The sequence below is a fragment of the Gracilinanus agilis genome, chromosome 4 (assembly GCF_016433145.1).
Source record: "Gracilinanus agilis isolate LMUSP501 chromosome 4, AgileGrace, whole genome shotgun sequence".
NCBI classification, from domain to species: Eukaryota; Metazoa; Chordata; class Mammalia; order Didelphimorphia; family Didelphidae; genus Gracilinanus; species Gracilinanus agilis.
Window position 1 is genome coordinate 175,490,655 of NC_058133.1, and position 17,428 is coordinate 175,508,082.

Consider the following 17,428-nt stretch of genomic DNA (forward strand, 5'->3'; position numbering starts at 1 on the left):
GAAGTAAAGTCTTAAGCCTCAGTAAAATTTATCCATAATAAGAGAGGTAGTAGTATACTAGCCATACCAAATAATCCTCTGGGACCACATAAAAAAAAATCTCCCCCCGAAACCAACCTACAGGCTGGGCCTAAGGAAAACCTGACAGAGATCCTCCAGAAATAAACAAATGAATAGAAAAAAGGCACACAAAATTTTTGCCTAGGAAGGGGATGACATGAAATAAATGTCCCATAGCAAAGAGTAGGTATAAGACTGTCTTATACCTAAATTATTCATTTTATCTCACTTCTCAACCCCTTCTAATCTGGCTTCCAACAACCTAAGCACTCCACTAAAACAGCTTTTTCTAAAGTTGGTAGTTATTTCTTAATTGCCAAATTTGATGGCCTTTTCATCACCTTTATCCTGCCAGATTTCTCTGAAGCATATGTCACTGTCATTTATCCTCTATACTCCTAGATACTTTCTCCTCTGAGTTTTAGTGACACTACTCTCTCTGTTTTTCTCTTTACCACCCTTCTAGCTCTTTTGCTAGATCATGATTCATACATCTTGCTCTTTGTGGCTATATTCCAAAGGTCTGTTCTGGACCCTTTTCTTTCTATATACCTTTCTTTTAGAGTGACCTCATCAGTTCCTATGATTTCAGTTATCTCTATGTAGATGATTCTTAGATTTATACATACACAGCCCTAGTTTTTCTGCTGAGTCCCATTAGCAATTTCCTATGAGAAATTTCATATTGAGAGCAGCTAGGCAGCTCAATGGATTGAAAGCCAGGCCTAGAGATAGGAAGTCATAGATTCAATCTGACTTCAGACACTACCTAGCTGTGTGATCCAGGGCAAGTCACTTAACACCAATTGCCTAGCTCTTCTGCATTGGAACCAATACTTAATATTGGAAAGTAAGAGTTTATTAAAAAAAAAAAGAAAGAAAACAAATTTCAAACTAAATATCCAATAAGAATAATAAAATCATAAGGACATATCCAAAAATGAATCAATTATCTTTTTTCCCCTTTCTCCTTCCCTAAATCCATTCCTCTTTCAAATTTTTTTGATTTCTGCTTCTTTCTAGGCATTCAATTCACAACCTTGGAGTCTATCTTTAACCTTCTTACTCTTTCTGACCCTACACATTCAATCTGTTACCATTCTTTCTACTCCTATGGCCACTATCCTAAGTTGGGCCTCATCATCAGTTGTCAGAACTATTACAATTGGTCCCTATTTTGTCTCGCTGCTCCATGTCTCCCCCCTTTCCAATCCATCCTCCAAAGCCACCAAGATGCTATTTGTAAAGCACAGGTATGACTATGTCCTTCAAATGCTAGAGGCTCTCCATTGCTTCTGTTTAGTATTCAAAGTCCTTCACAATATGGTTCTTTTCTGCCTTATTATACATTACTTATTATATTATATTATACATTACTTATTATATTATACATTACTTATTATACATATGGGGCAGCTGAGTGGCTCAGTGGATTGAGAGCCAGGCCTAGAGACTGGAGGTCCTAGGTTCAAGTCCGGTCTCGGACACTTCCAGCTGTGTGACCTTGGGCAAGTCACTTGACCCCTACTGCCCACCCTTACCACTCCTGGGCCAAGGACGGTCCCTAGCCTGGATGAAAAAAGGAGGAGGGTTGGGCGTGGGGCTAGCAACCCCACCCTGTAAAAACTACATCTGCTAAAGAAACTGCAACCTAAAGTAGGGGCAGCTGGGCTAGCTCAGTGGATTGAGAGCCAGGCCTAGAGACGAAAGGTCCTAGGTTCAAGTCCGGGCTCAGACACTTCCCAGCTGGGTGACCCTGAGCGACTGTGTGTCCCATTGCCTACTGGTTGTGGCTCTATGCTCCTAGAATGGAGTCCCAGGATAAAAAAAAAAAATACATTACTACCTTTTTGACCTTACTATACTTCCCCATCACACTCCACATTCCAGCCAAACTGGCCTTCTTGGTGTACATCTCGCAGGGCATTCCATCTCTGGGTCTCTGCCCAGGCTGTTCCTTACGCCTGGAATGTTCTAACTCCTCACCAGATTCCTCTTGGAATCCCTAGTTCCTTTTAAGGCTTAGCTCAAACAGCTTCTATCTTTGGCCCTTTCTGATTCCTCTAGGTACTAGAGCTTCCTCAACAAATGACCTTGTATCTCTTTTGTACATATTTATATGTGCACATCATGTTGTCTCTCTGGATACAATGTAAGCTCCTGAAGGCAAGAGCTGCTTCATTATGGTATCAAATATCCCCAATACTGGACTAGTGATTCACTGGTATAAAGCACTTCTGATGAGAAAATTCCAGCAACCAATGCAGAAGACAAGACTGAAAGAGAGTGGCCTCAGACACTGAGGAATGTATCAAAGGCAAGATGAGGAACCTCCCATCTCCAAGGCCAGCTCTATCCACTACAACATATTGCCACATAAGTGCTGCATAAATGTTTGCTGAGAGAGGCAATTATAAATCTGTCTGTCTATCTATCACATTCATTCCCACCAATATTTCAATGCTCTCTAAAAATTCAGGATTATAAAGGGAATTTTTAACTTTTATTTGTACCAAAGTATCCTAAGCCTTAGTACATAGATCAAGTTAAATTTTTATTACCTCACTGTACAAGTAACTACCATAAGATCAGAAAAAGATTTAAGATAAAAAATTTAAAGTTGAGATTCATTTTAGCCCTTAAATGTTCCTTTGTACATGGCTCCAAGTAACAATTCTTAATCAGTTTCTAACTACTTTTTGTCAATGTTTTTCATTCACAATTTTAAATGCTAATTATGAACAAAATGTTATACTGAATGTAATGTTCCACAAGGTACTGTCCCACTGTCTCAATCTCGCATCCTTATACTCTTCAACTCTGGGTAACCCCTGCGATCTGCCTTCTTTGCTCTGACTCAAAAACCAATTGCTGAAGAAATCCACATATTGTGATGACTGGCTACACTACTTTTCACTCATCTGAACCCTCACTGAAAAATGGCAAATCCTTTTATTTGTCTTTCATATCATCCCTATCCTCCTTCTAACACTGGCAATTCTTCAAGCCCCCAATTTAACTCTTGCTCTTTTTTTAGCAGATTAGTTTATCTCCTACTTGCTAAGACTGAACATCCCACCAAACTGGACTAGTAGCTGCTACCCAAACTTGATGTACCATCTCCTGCCTCTGTGTCCTAATATAGACTCTAGCAAGCATGTGATGCACTTCCTTTTCCCCTCCACCTGTAATCTCTCTTTTGCTTTAAAGCAGTGGTTCCCAAACTTTTTTGGCCTACCGCCCCCTTTCCAGAAAAAATATTACTTAGCGCCCCCTGTCACATACTATCACTGCCCCCTTACAGTTATTCACCACCCCCAAATGCACCTGTGGCCATCACTGCTCCCCTGGATCGCTGCAGCACCCACCAGGGGGCAGTGGTGCCCACTTTGGGAATCACTGCTTTAAAGTAAGAGTACAGGTGCCACCGCCTCTATGATTCCCCAGCTGAAACTGATTTTCTCCCTCCTGGACACTTCCCAAAGCATATCTAGGTCTCTGCTGTGCCCCTATCACACTTTACCTTGTATTTTATATAACTGTGTATATGTCATAAAACTTCTGGTTGGCTATAAATTCAAGACTGCAAGGGTGTCATTTTTATACCTCCAACACTTAGCACAGTACCTTGTACGCAGCAGGCATCTAATTAGCTGAACTGAAAAAACATTAATTTACCTAATATCTTTTGCTTAACTTTAGTAATAGGACAACAATAGTATCTTCTGTATAATGTTCATGACCTGGTTTCTAGAAGGATTAGGAATAAAGGAATACAAACAGTGCATACTGACCACTGAGATACTCCAGAATGAGGTAGAGTTTTCCACCAGTCTGAAAGGCATAAATTAGGTCCACAATGAAGGGATGTTTTACTTCCTCTAGGATGTTTCGTTCTGCTTTTGTATGAGCTGTATCTTTTGCATTTCTTACTATCATAGCCTAAAAGAAGAGAGAACAAAACAGTCTCAGCATTTATGTCAGACATATTTGTACTCGATGCACACTTTATATTATCAAAATTAGCAAATACTGATGGAGTGAACCATTTTTCACCATTTCCCACACATAGTATGCCAGGGCAGTTCATTGTTACCAGGGTCATACTGTAAGGCTGTTGATAACCCATATTGTTGCCTAGCCCACTCAAAATGATATTCTGAGAATGACGTGCTTTTTTTTTTTTTGTGATGATCCCCAACCCTGGCTCTGAGACTGCAAATGATCATAGAGTCTGTAGCCCCAAAATAACCCCCCAAATTCTCTCCATGACACTCAGAAATGACAATATAGCTCAGGATATATTGGTCAATATTTGTCTAGAAGCCTCTCATTCTGAACAATTTGGAAATGTTTTACATGATAACACATGTATAACCCAGATCAAATTTGCCCGCCAGCACTGGGAAGGGGAAGGGAGATAAGTTCAATCACATAACTTAGGAAAACTTGTTATAACAAGTAATTTGTAATAAATAAGTAAATAAATAAATAGAAGCCTCTCATTCTAAAACAGTGATTCACCAAAGCCAGGACTCTCACTGAGATATTTCCTAGATAAATATTAATTTTTCTATTCTATTTCAAAATTCGGTATGTTTGATAAGTTTCTTAATTCTCAAAATATTACAAAGGAAAAAGTCAGATGGAAAGTACTAGTCCTATTTTACAAAAAGTAAGGTTCAATAAACTTAAATTTGATAAGATCTAAAAATCAACTGTAAGCTAAGAATCATGTTTTTTAACATTCAGATCACTGAGCTACTTATATACTTCCTTAAAGAGAAGAATCAGCAAGCCCCAAGTACCCAACTGAAAAGCTTACTGAAAAGAACATCAAACGAGCAGAGATAAAGGCACTTTTTGACTTGTTCTCTTTTAGTGATTATATATAGTCTTGTTGGGGAACCACGCAAGGCTCCTATCTCTATACATGAGAGAGTCCCTAACTTTCCAATCTTATTTAACATTATTCCTTTTCCCATGCTCTACATTATAGCCAAACTGGACTGCTAGCAGTTTTTCAAACTTGGCATGTCAATTCCTAACTCCAGTTTTACACAGGCTATGGCTGTCTCCCATGGTTGAAATGTAATTCCTTTCTAAAATCTTTTCTTTTCCTTCAAAGATCAACTAATTTAGTTGTCCTTTCTTCCACAGAGTCTTCTGTTTGTCTCCCTTCTGCTGCTTCCTCCCAAACCTGTCGAAAATTTTTACGTGATCTTTCCTTTCTCACATAATCCTGGAATACTTTGGATCTCTATACTTTGTAGTCTGCTATTCTTCTACATGTTTTATTCCTCACTTCATTGTCAGTAGGGAGATGAAAAAATTGAATGATACATTCAGGACAATTTAAGCTCTTTGAAGATAAATACTGAGTCATTTTTTATCTTTGTATTTTCGGCTCCAAGCACCATGCTTGGGATATAGTAGGCACTCAATGTTGAAACTGTTGAAGTTTAGGACCAAGCTATCACAAACAGATTAATAAACCAAATAATCAGTCTGCTTCCTTAGGGGAACCCCCACTATCACCACATCCTCCCAAAGCACACTCAATCAAAGAGGTTGATAAAGGTAGGAAATAAAGGTTATATGGAAAATAGAAAGTAGTCACCTTTTTAAGCACCTTCATGGCAAATATTTTCCCAGTATTTGCTCCTGTTACTTTTCGTACTTGGAAAACCTAGATAAACATAAAAGTTAAGCTTGACAGATTATCATGAATAACCAAAAGTTGAATTGTACTGGTGATAGGTAAAGCTACATGTCAAATTTTCATACTTGTTAATCATAAAAAAGGAATGAGTCAGGGGTGTAAATAAACTGTAAATACTGTACAGAATATCCCCTAAGCCTTAACCTTTAATATCCTATAAATGCACTAAGGATTGCACGAAAGCACTGGTATATCTAGTATAAGTTAAGTTATTTGCCACCTCAGAGAAGGGGGAAAGAATCCGAATTACAAAAAGATCAGAAAACAATTGTCAAAAATTGTTACTACATGTAATCTTTCAAACAAAATTTAATTAAAAAAAATGTTTTAAATGCCCTAAGAGGCAAACTAGGCAACACAGAAGATAGAGCACCAAGCCTGGAGAAGGGAGGACCTGGGTTCAAATCTAGCCTCAGACACTTCCTAGCTGTGTGACTGACCCTGATTGCCTAACCTTTAATGCTCTTCTTTCCTAGAATTGCTATTAAGATAGAAGTATTTGTTTTTTTTAAATGCACTAAGACTGTGGGGGACAGCATAGATAATAAGAGCCAGGAAAACATGATGTGCAACTGACCATCTGAAAATGTTGCCTAGGTTGAAGATCAAGTTCTAATTTTGTATACAGTACTTGACAGTTTTCCTATTTTGATCTGTTTGATCTGTTGAACCTACCTTCTGTTAGGAAATGCTGTTCAATGGTATTTCAAATGCACAGAATGTTTCTTTACTATACAATATCCTAAAATTTGCTTAGAATAAATTATAAGCAGAGCTTGAAGAGAAAATTATACAAAACTAAAAAGTCAGCTAATATTTCAGAAATCTCTTCCAGGAATGATTAGAAAAATGTTCTACTGTTTTTGCCTCAGAATTTAACAATGTGGAAGTCAATAGGAATAAATATTATTCATTTAAGCCCTATTATGACAAATAGGAATAGTGATGGAAACTGGACCTATGATTTCATTGATACAGAGAACTCCAGAGTAAACTCCTAACAATACCGCTCAGCACCTTCTCCATACCTTCTAGAGAACTGAGAGATTAAGGGTCAGGCAGACAAAACTTGAACCTAGGTCTTCTGACTCTGAGGCTGGCTCTTTAGAAAAACTAAATAATTTTCAAACAGTAGTTAAAGTAATCAGATATTTAAAGCTAAGAATTTTCTACTTTTAACATCCTTGCAAGGTGAGGGTAGCTAGAAAAGAATCTTCCTAACACACCTCAATCCATACATTATGGGGCCATCTCTTCTGCCTCCAACCAACAGTTTAGATCAAGCTATCCATTTCAGTGAGAAGACAAGTTTTTATTTGGTATATGGTAACTTTAAAAAAAAAAATTTCCTACCTTTCCATAGCCTCCTTTACCAAGTACTCGAAGTAGCTCAAAACATTCTGGTCTTATTTTTTCTGGCCCTTTGTTCACACTGGTTTCTGAGATTTCAAATTTTTCACAATGTTCCATGCCACTGGGGAAAAGAAACAATATCAAAAGTCAACTGGTAAAAATTCATATTATCTTCCATTTTATTTTCAGAAAGAAAAAGAGAGATGTAATCCTGTTATGTAAATATCCATGCTCTGAGGAAAGCTAAAGGGGCAAATATATAGAGGCTCAAATTGAAGTGCTCCAACAATGACAATCTGAATCACACACAGAGGATGTTACTAAGCATTTTCTATGATAAGCATCATATACCTTAAAAATGAGCAAACATGTAGGAAAATATTCATTTAGTCATGTGATATAAAAGAAATATTTGCTTTTATAATTTGTTATTATATAAGACAAAGTTTGGATTTCTTCCTCATCTGGAAATTCCAGCAACATATCCTGGGAGCTGTCTAAAAATACCGAACCAAAAACAATTTGGAACTTTGCCCCCCCCCCCCCAAATGACTCAACTATGCATACTCTTTGATCAGCAATAAATACTACCAGGAAGGCTATAACCTAAAGAGATCACAGAGGGAAAGGATCCCTATATATGAAAATTTTATAGCATCTCTTTTTGTAATAGCAAAGACCTAGTATATATCTCCTACCCCCCCACCCCCCAAACCTTTACCTTCCATCTTGGAGTCAATACTGTGTATTGGCTCCAAGGCAGAAGAGTGGTAAGGGCTAGGCAATGGGGGTTAAGTGACTTGCCCAGGGTCATACAGCTGGGAAGTGTCTGAGGGCCAGATTTGAACCTAGGACCTCCTGTCTCTAGGCCTGATTCTCAATCCACTGAGCTACTAAGCTGCCCAGCTGCCCCCTTTTTTCCCTTTTAAAGAGAGAGGGTTACTCCCACCCCTGGGAAAAAAAAAAAAAGCACAGAAGTCATTACAGATGAATAGCATAGTTTTGAAAGGTATATGTTGAACTTGTCATATGCTTAAAAAGGAAGCTCTACATGATGGAGAGTCACAGCATCATATACAATATTCCTCTTTCTGTCTACAGTGTATATGGAAATGTTCATTTTATCTGGTTTAAGTTCAGAATAAAAATAAAATTTTTTCAAATCTCCAATAAAATAAAAAAAGCTCTAATCACTTTTATATAGTGCATTTTCTTAACAATTAGAACTATTCATTCATCTTTCAACATTTGCTGTTAGTCTGAAATAAGGTCACTAAAAAAGGTATCAATTTTGCCTACTGATCTAAATGAATTCTTCATGTTAAGATTATTATGCTTGTTTTACTATGTATCTTCTTAGTTTTGCAGAGAGATAACTACCCAATTAGCTAATATGTTCACCTTTAGTTTAACCAAAAAGTAGCATGACATTATGTATCTTTTAATATAAGGATAACATTCATAATGTACAACAAAAAGTACTTGACTTTTCTACGTAACTTACATGACTTAAAAAATTTAAGCTTACAGGATCAACAGTCCCTAATGCAGCACAGTGCCATGGAGTTGCCCTAAATCTCAAAGGGCATGCCAATAAATGTCAAGTTTTTCCTTTTAGGTTTGTAAAACTTAAGAGCATAGGTCTAGTGATGGACCGTATGTCTGTCATCTGAGTACTAGTATAACTAAATCAGAGAGACTTATTAACTTCGATACCAGGTTGATGGAATTTTCAGCCTGAGGAACTTTCAAAGACCATCCACTAAGCTGTAGAGGCTATGATCACAGTGTAAAAGGAGTAATTCCCACATCAATTAAACAAGATGTTCAATATGCTGACATATAGGATATTCAAAATTATTCACTTAAAGAAATTCATGAAGGACAAAATGTTTAGCAATAGACTCTGAGCAATTGATATTATGATATAACATAATACATTACAAACACTGTCCCAATACTAATCTATACCATCATCAGATTTAGCTTTAAATTCAATGGGCAGTCTACAAATATTAGATATCTGAGACTGACTGGAATCAGGGAACCAGTAAATTGTTTACTTCCTGTGCAGGTCAGCATTCTATTAGGAAAATCTTTTAGAATAAACTTACATTTCATATGGTCCAACTCCTCCATGGTCCATGCTTTCACTTAATTGACCCTGAAAAATAAGATTAAAAAATTTTTTTCAACACCAGGACTACAAAATAATTTCTGGCCAAGGCTTAGAAGAACTTAAATTCTCTGTAGTTTATTAGTAGCTGAACAATATCATTTATAAAACTTCCAGAAAACAGTTTGTAGGGCATCAAAATGCTATAGAAAAGTAACTAAATAATCAGAATTCCACAAATATTATTGTGGAGATTCTACTTTTTTTTTTTCTTAAACAGTTGATAGTTATTGAAACTGTTCAGTAATTTGTAACAAGTTATTTTGGAAATTGCATGGATTTGTGTTTCCCACCTGTCCAAAAACCTATTCTTAGCATTTTTGAAACTGAAGCCACTCTATTTCCAAACAGAAAATACTGAATTGACATAATGTGTGTATTTTTCCTATGTGAAACTGACTCTCCTGTCACAAGCTAAAATAAGCACAACCATTTCAAGATATGGTAGTCAGCACTATTTTTGATTCTGATTGGGGCAAAATTAAATACCTGCAAAGAAGATCAAGTGGCTAAGGGTTGTGGAGCTAAATATTCCATTTCAAATCTGATAATAACGGGTTACAAAATTACTCAGTGATAGATGTTAGCAAAATTACTGCTACCGGGAAATGAAAAATTGCCTAAAAAGCAATTAGGACTTTGGTAGATTTTTAACATACTTCACTTGATTATGAACCTGAGATCATTGTTTGAAGGGTTTAGTATTTCACTGTGAATCCATGATAGTTCTTGACAGTTGTCATGAAACATGACAACTGAATATAAAAAACAGTCAATTGAGTATACTTGCTTTGCTTTCAAAGCAAGAGAGCCAATTTGGGCAAAGAATATTGCCCATAGAGCAAGAATAGTTCTTTCTAAGAGATCAAATACCAGGAAAACAAATGCAATCTGGTCATTTAGTTTGGCCAAGAAACTAGTGTGAATAGGCCAGAATTATGGTCTTCCTCAGAGAGGCTCTTCTGGAGAAAACAAAGGCATATATCAGTGGGGGCAATACAAGAAACTCACACTGTTTCTACTTACACATTTTTTCTTCCTTGGTTTGAAGACTTTTTAATCTCCACAACTATGAGTAAATCACCTATTGTGACGTAGTTGCTTTTAAGAAAAGACTCTGACCATCTTTCAGAAGTAATGCAGCTGGTATTACATAATTCTGCTCTTCTCTGATGTTACTTTTATTCAGTTCTAAATTGAAGACCACAAAGTAGTTAACAAAGAACCATAGCTTTGAAGCCAACACTCCACTCAAGATATGCCCTATGGCTGTGTTTCATTTCCTGAGCTAGATGGGCCTGTCTTACCACCTGCAGCTGCACAAATGTTTTAAACTTTCTACCGTTATGTAAGGGCAGAAACACTTAAAATAAGTCATCCATTCTTAGTATTCATCAGTAACTCTACACTCTAAGCTTCAAAATCAGAGTTTAAGGAAGAATTCCTTAATTAGGACTATAGCCCACAAAGGCAATTTTATTTCAGCATAAACCTCTTTATCCATATTTCTGTTCTGTAGTTTTTCTTTCTCTCTTCCTTTTCTTTTCTTTTTTTTTTAAATTCATGCTACAATAAAGTGGCACTAAATCTGGGCTGCAACCCTAATAGGAATAATAATACTGGTACTATAAATATCACATGGTTGTTATAAGGAGAGTATTTGTAAACTCTGAAGTGCTATGAAAATGAGAGTTTTTACTGTGATCCTCATTATTATATTTACTATCTCTTACTTTTCCTGTTTTACATAATTGTACTGTTGGAATTGCCTTCCCCTGTCTGACAAAGCCTGAATTTATCTCCTGAGCACCATATAAAATGCACTGTTTGAAGCTGGCTTAGTAGAATGACTTCTGTTTGCAAAAGTTCTATTTTTAAACAATTTTAAAGTTCAATCTATATTTACAAACTAGGATTTTATAAATTAATATCATTTAAAAGAAAATAAATTAATGAGAAAGCAATTTCCATCATAATAACCACATTACCATATAATTATTGAGTACCAAACACTTTTCAAAATGCTCTTAAAGGCACCAAAGTGAAAATTCTTTATCATAGTAATAATTCAAGAAATTAAATGTAAATGTTAATAGCTCCTTTGAAGGAATTTCTTACATTTTCAAATCAGACTCAGGAAATTAACCACTCAATTTTAAAACTATTATTTTATTCATAGAACTCCCAAGTTTCAGAGAAAATTTTCAACTTTTTATTCAAAAAGAATCTCATACAACAATCTTAAGGCACTGCTCTGAACATACTACAAACTGCGAATCAATCTATTCCCACATTAACTGCTTAATTTCTAGTCTTTTCTTGTTTTATGTTCCTATAGCAAACAGCAAATACCAATACTTTCATTAATTCTTATAATCTCTGATAGAGAACTTTCCCTTAGTTTCAATTTATTGTTCCAGATTACGGCCATTGACCAAAAATTCAGCTGGTCATCCTTTTAGTCTGAATCCATGATTTCATCATCTATGTAGAAAGCTTCCCAAAGACAAAATTTCCTTGGCCAGTGCAGAATAGCAAAGGGCCTGGAGAGCTAAAGGAACTAGGATCACATGATCAGAATGTATCTGAGGCAGGATTGGAATTCAAGTTGTACTGACTAAAACTTTCTATCTGCTCTATCATAGAGCCTTTCACTTATTAAAAGTATTCAATTAGGTTTCCTTTCTAAAAATACTTATTTTATTTAATTTTAGGTAGTAAGATGGCATAGTGGGTGGTGTAGGACTTGGAATTAGCAAGACCTGCGTTTGAATTCTGCATTAGACATTGTGTGATCCAAGACAGTCATTCTCTCAGCTTTAACCTCTCTCAACCTTACTTTTTTGTAAAATGGGAATAACCAGAGCACCTATCTCAAAGAGTTTTTAAGGATCAAATGATTTTACAAATCTTAAATTACTAATATGAATGCCAGCTGCTATTATTATTTTTAAATGCATAAATTTAGTCTATTATATTTGTTCCTCTCTGAAAGATTCATTTAGCCTTCTGCCTATGGAAAAACTAACAAATACTTAATGAAGTCTAAGAGCACACATACCCAGAAAGGCTTGCCCCATTCTAAATGGCGTGACAGGGCATCTCATGGAGTATAATCCTAATGGTTATCTGACACCTCAATTATGTAGCACTGCCAAAATAACTGCCTTTATCAATAAATCACACTTTGATAAAAATGTGGGATGGAAAATGTTCCCTAGAGATCCCAAAGTCCAACTTCCTCAGTTTTCACATGAGAAAGTTGAGTACCAGAAAGGTTCAACGACTCACCTAAAGTTAGATGGCTAAAGTGGCAGAGAATATATAATTGAAACCAAAATCTCTTGATTTAGATCTTATGTTCTTTCCACTGCATCACACCGAGGGCAAACTAACTGCTGGCTAATTGGCAACAAACGATGTGAACAGGCTTGACTTTTTTGAACTCTATAAGCTATTAGCACAAACTTGAAAATTTAGTTCAATAACACCAATAAATAATTCCAAAAGAAGTTTTTTGATTTGAGTATTTCCATGACACTAGATAAATGTATTGGTTTGAATAAAAAAAATTACTAAAGCATATTTCATAGATATCAAAGGGAAATTATTATAATTTAAACTATTTTCAAATGAACTGAACTATTTTCAAATCTTTTCATTATAAAAGTTAGCTTTTTTATTTGGTCATTTTTCAATCATGTTCAACTCTTTAAAAGCCCATTTAGTTTTCTTTAGCAAAGATATTGAATAGTTTGCCATCTCTTCATTTTTCAGATGAGAAACTGAGGCAAACAGGGTTAAGTTACTTACTCAGTATTACACAGATAGTAAATGCCTGGAATTTTAACTCGAGAAGATGAACCTTTCTGACTTCAGGCTTGCCACTCTATCCACTGAGCCACTTAGCTCCCCCATCTCCATAAAAATCTAGCATTATTAAAAGATGATGACAAATCAGGCCTCAGACACTTCCTAGCTGTGTGACCTGGGCAAGTTTGTTCCCAACTTCCAAGCCCTACCCACTCTTCTACCAATGCTTAGTATCTATTCTAAGACAAAAGGTCAAAGTTTTTTAAATTAAAAAAAAATCTATCTTTAATTCTAAAATTGTCAATTCAAAAAAGTATGCCATGTCTAAGAATGTGAGCACTGAGAATTCAGGGACAAAGACTCCTTTTTGTTTCAAATAGCATTTAATACACCATATGGTTTCAATAATATCAAAATCCAAGCAGTAGGCTATGTGAACAATATAATTAAGAATCGAAAAATCTTGCAACAAGTTACCTACTCTGCCAGACTACTTCAGAAATACATCTCAGGTTTAAATGAATTTGACAGTTCAATATGGATTTATTTTTCACAGGATAAATTTCATTTATTTTAGAAAGGCTGTGTGATGATGCAGCAGATAGAGAGCTGACCTTGAAATCAAGTTCAGAGTTCAGGTTCAGCTACTGACAAATACCTGGGCAAATTCACAATGCTCTGGGAAACTCACTTTAGATTAATTTGTAGCAGAATACAGATAAAAGCAAACTATTTTTCACTTTATTTGTGGGTTTGGGCTTTATATGAGTATTCTCTTACAACAATGACCAATATGACAGTAAGTTTTGCATTATAATACATGTATAACCCAGATCAAATTGTCTATCATTGCAAGGAATGGAGACAATTTGGATCTTATAATTTCAGGAAATATATCTTGAAAATTATTATTAAGGGGAATGTAATTGAGAAAATAAAATATTTTTTCAGAAAATTAATTTATAGAGAAGGTATTGACTTGCATTGTTTGGCATTTCCTCACTTACACCAACAAAATCATAGACCTAGTCCCTATGTCTATCCTATTACATTTATTTAGTGTCTATGAGCAAAACAAGATGGGTTACAAAGAAAAATGAACCAGTACCAGTACCAGCTCTTAAGAAACCTGTAAATGCAATGAAATAAAGACAGAGAATTAATAGACTGGGGAGGAAGGGGGGAAGATAGTGTGGAGAAAATAGAGAGAGGAACTTCATCAGAGCTGAGTAGTTAAGGAGTGAAGTGAATTCTTTGTACCTCAACTGACTTATGTAAATACACAAAAGCAAGAAAGCTCAGTAGCATGAAGGGAAGCAGTAGTTGAAAGAAAGTTGAAATAAGAAAGAGGAGCCTAAATTTCAAAAGCTTGGTGGAGGAGTTTGTGTTCTCTTCTAGAAGTAATAGTTGCTTTTTAAGACAAGGAGTAAACATAGTCAGAACTGGGTCTCCAGAAAAGTTTTTAGTACCTAGGTCTGTGAAGGCGAACCTATGGTACTTATGCCAAAGATAGCACACAGACCCCACTGTCCCTCCCTCCCCCTGGAGTTCCTTAGTAGAAAGACAGAGGGACTGGGGAGAGCTACTCCCCTCCCCCTCTCCACCCAGACTGAGGACATTTCTCACTTCACCTGGCCCTCTGCCCAGAAGCCAATGGGAGCACTTCCTCCCTCCCCTGTGTGGGGTAAGTTGGGTAGCTCATAGGTTGCAGAGCTGGAGGGGAGGGGAGCACTTGGGCAACTCTCCTCCCCCTCTCTACACTTGCTTAAGACACTCCTCACTTTATCTCCCACTCCAACCAGCAGACCAATAGGCATTCTTTCTCCTTCCCCTCTGTGGGATAAGGCTGGGGCTGGGTGCACCTAGCACTTGGGAACAGGGCACCACAGGCACAGCACATGGTCTCTGGGGTGGCATGGCATGGCATGGCGTGTGGTCTCTAAAAGGTTCACCATCACTGACCTAAGTGGAGGATGGAGTGAAGAGGGTAGAGACTAAAAGCATAGCCCAAATAAGAGACAATTATAATAGCCCATGAAAAAAGCACTGATATAAACTACATCAGACCTCCTAGAAGGGAAGGGGAAGGAATATGACTCAATTCAAGAATTTTTTTTAATAGTCCATGAAAGGAATAGTTCAGGATTATTCTAGGGTCTTTTCTGTGAGCAAAGAAAAGGGAACTGATGAGAGAGATGGAAGGCAAATCGACTAGGATTTGGGGAAGAGAGTCAAAGATGACTTTTCCAGTTATAAAATTAGGAACATGGTACTATCAAGAGAAATAAAGAGGTTAGGAGAAATGGTACATTTGGAGGGTAAGTTGATCTTGATAAGAAAAGCATTATTCAATTCTTTTGTTTTAATTTCCCATCTTTAGAGTACTCAAATATCTTCATATAGAAAACATACACTTATAAATACATGTATGGCATTGTTTTACAAACACATCTTTTATACATATATAGTTTTGTATAAATATGACATTTTTAAAAAATCTTTACATTTGTCACATTAGTAGCATACAGATGTTAATACTGTCTAATGAGAAAGGCATTCCGCAATTAAATAACATCACAACACAACAACACAAGCAAGGTGTAGCTAAGTTACTCAGTTCCCAAATTAGTATTCTATCTATTTAACCTTTCCTTTTTTGGATTTAAAAGGAAAGCATTAATTAATATTTCTAATTCTATCTAAAGATCCATGCTGATGCCTCATTAGGGTGTGGTGGTAATACTAGGAGGTTCTAGAAGTAGTAAGTCTTACCAAGCAAGAAAGGACTGAGTAGAGGATCAGTAAACAATGTTTATATATGAAGTGTCTGACAAATCTGGAAGTAATATGACTATATAATATACATATATTCAAATACATATATCATACCTTAGCTATTACTATTATTAAAAAATGTACTCATAGATTATTTTGGTCATACCAACTTACAAAACTATATGCTAGAGCTACTAGTCTTTCAAACTCCTGTCTCTGACACATATTAGCTGTAAGTCACTTTAACCAGACATTTTATATCTGCAGCAGCAGTAGGCATTTCCTCACATGAGCTCCGTCTCCAGTTGATGAAATTACAGATACCAACAAAAACAAATGAAAAAAAAAAAAACACTACATATTAAGACATGAAGGGATGTAACCTCTCCCCATATTCCCTACACAGATGGTGAAATCACAGGCCAAAAGAGAAAAAGAAGGTATATCAAGATGTGAAGGGATCACCATTTCAGTGAGAGGGACCCAGAGATGAAATCACAGATCTTTTTTGGCACTAAAATATATATATTTTTAAAAAAACAACTTTGGGCAATCAGATATTGTTCTTGGTCCATGCCTTATCGCTGACGTTTATTAGCATAGAAATAAATTATTTTTGATTTACCAACTCTAAAAATTATTTTAAAAAATAACAAATAATCCTTATGTCCTATCTGGCCTGGAAAAAGAAATATAAAAAAAAGAACCACAGAAGATAGAAACAAGCTAGAAAGTATTCGTACCATAGAGCAAGGTAGCCCTGGAACCATCACTAACATGTTCCAGATAAAGCAACTTATTTTGGGGAGGCCAAATCACAGTTGTTGACATTGTTTTCTTCACTCCCAAATCTCATCTGAAAATTGCATAAACCTCTAGTCTTGGGGGGTTGGATAGGGAGGAGAAATGGAGAAGAAGGGAATCACAATTTGCACTGTAAACAGATTTTAAACAATCATACCTCTAACCCCGCTACCCCTAAACTCGGAGAGATGCAAGTGACACTCCCAGGACCTCTGCGGCTGCAAAGCACAGCCCGCGGAAGTTTTCAGCTGTCATCCCAACAGCTGAGCTAGCGCTCTGGAGGCGCCAAGAAGCCCGGACGAGCGCAGAGAGCGGGGACCCGAAGCTGGGGAGCAGCTAGAGCTCTCCGCGCCAACCACCCACAGCCCGTTCCCCCACCGCTGCCTTCCAGAACCGCTGCTCCAGGGTCACCCTGAGGCTCGCGCCATCCCCCGCCCCTCGCGGCTAAAGACCCGGGGTGGGGGGGGGGGGGGTGAAGCCCGAGGGTGCCGTGCACCTGCGCCCGTCAGCAGCCGTCCCCACCGCGGGATTGGTGCTGCCGTGCAGCCCGACTCCGCAGCTGGGCCTGCTGTTGATCTGCCCACCCGCCCGCTCCGTTCTCCCTCGCTCCAGCTACTGCCCCTCGCCCCAGTCCAGGGTCCTGGAACAGGCCCAGCTCCCTGGGCCCAAGCCTACGCCCCAGCCCTGTCACCTCGGCCCGGCCCGGCCCCCCCCCCCCCCCCCCC

The 17,428-nt window shown here is 37.3% G+C and overlaps 1 protein-coding gene across 4 annotated transcripts in view; it reads right to left on the reverse strand.

Annotated features, from left to right (window-relative positions):
* RPS6KB1 (ribosomal protein S6 kinase B1) overlaps positions 1-17,428 on the reverse strand; it is a 34,746-nt gene that overhangs the window by 12,172 nt on the left and 5,146 nt on the right. For 2 of the 4 annotated variants that reach the window (XM_044674950.1, XM_044674947.1), the window contains exons 2-5: positions 9,250-9,299; positions 7,136-7,256; positions 5,681-5,749; positions 3,855-4,002 (exon numbers count right to left, since the gene is read on the reverse strand). In XM_044674950.1, coding sequence (XP_044530885.1) covers positions 3,855-4,002; positions 5,681-5,749; positions 7,136-7,256; positions 9,250-9,299 — 388 coding nt within the window. The remainder of the gene's footprint in view (positions 1-3,854; positions 4,003-5,680; positions 5,750-7,135; positions 7,257-9,249; positions 9,300-17,428) is intronic. The other 2 variants (XM_044674948.1, XM_044674951.1) reach the window with 2 other exon arrangements.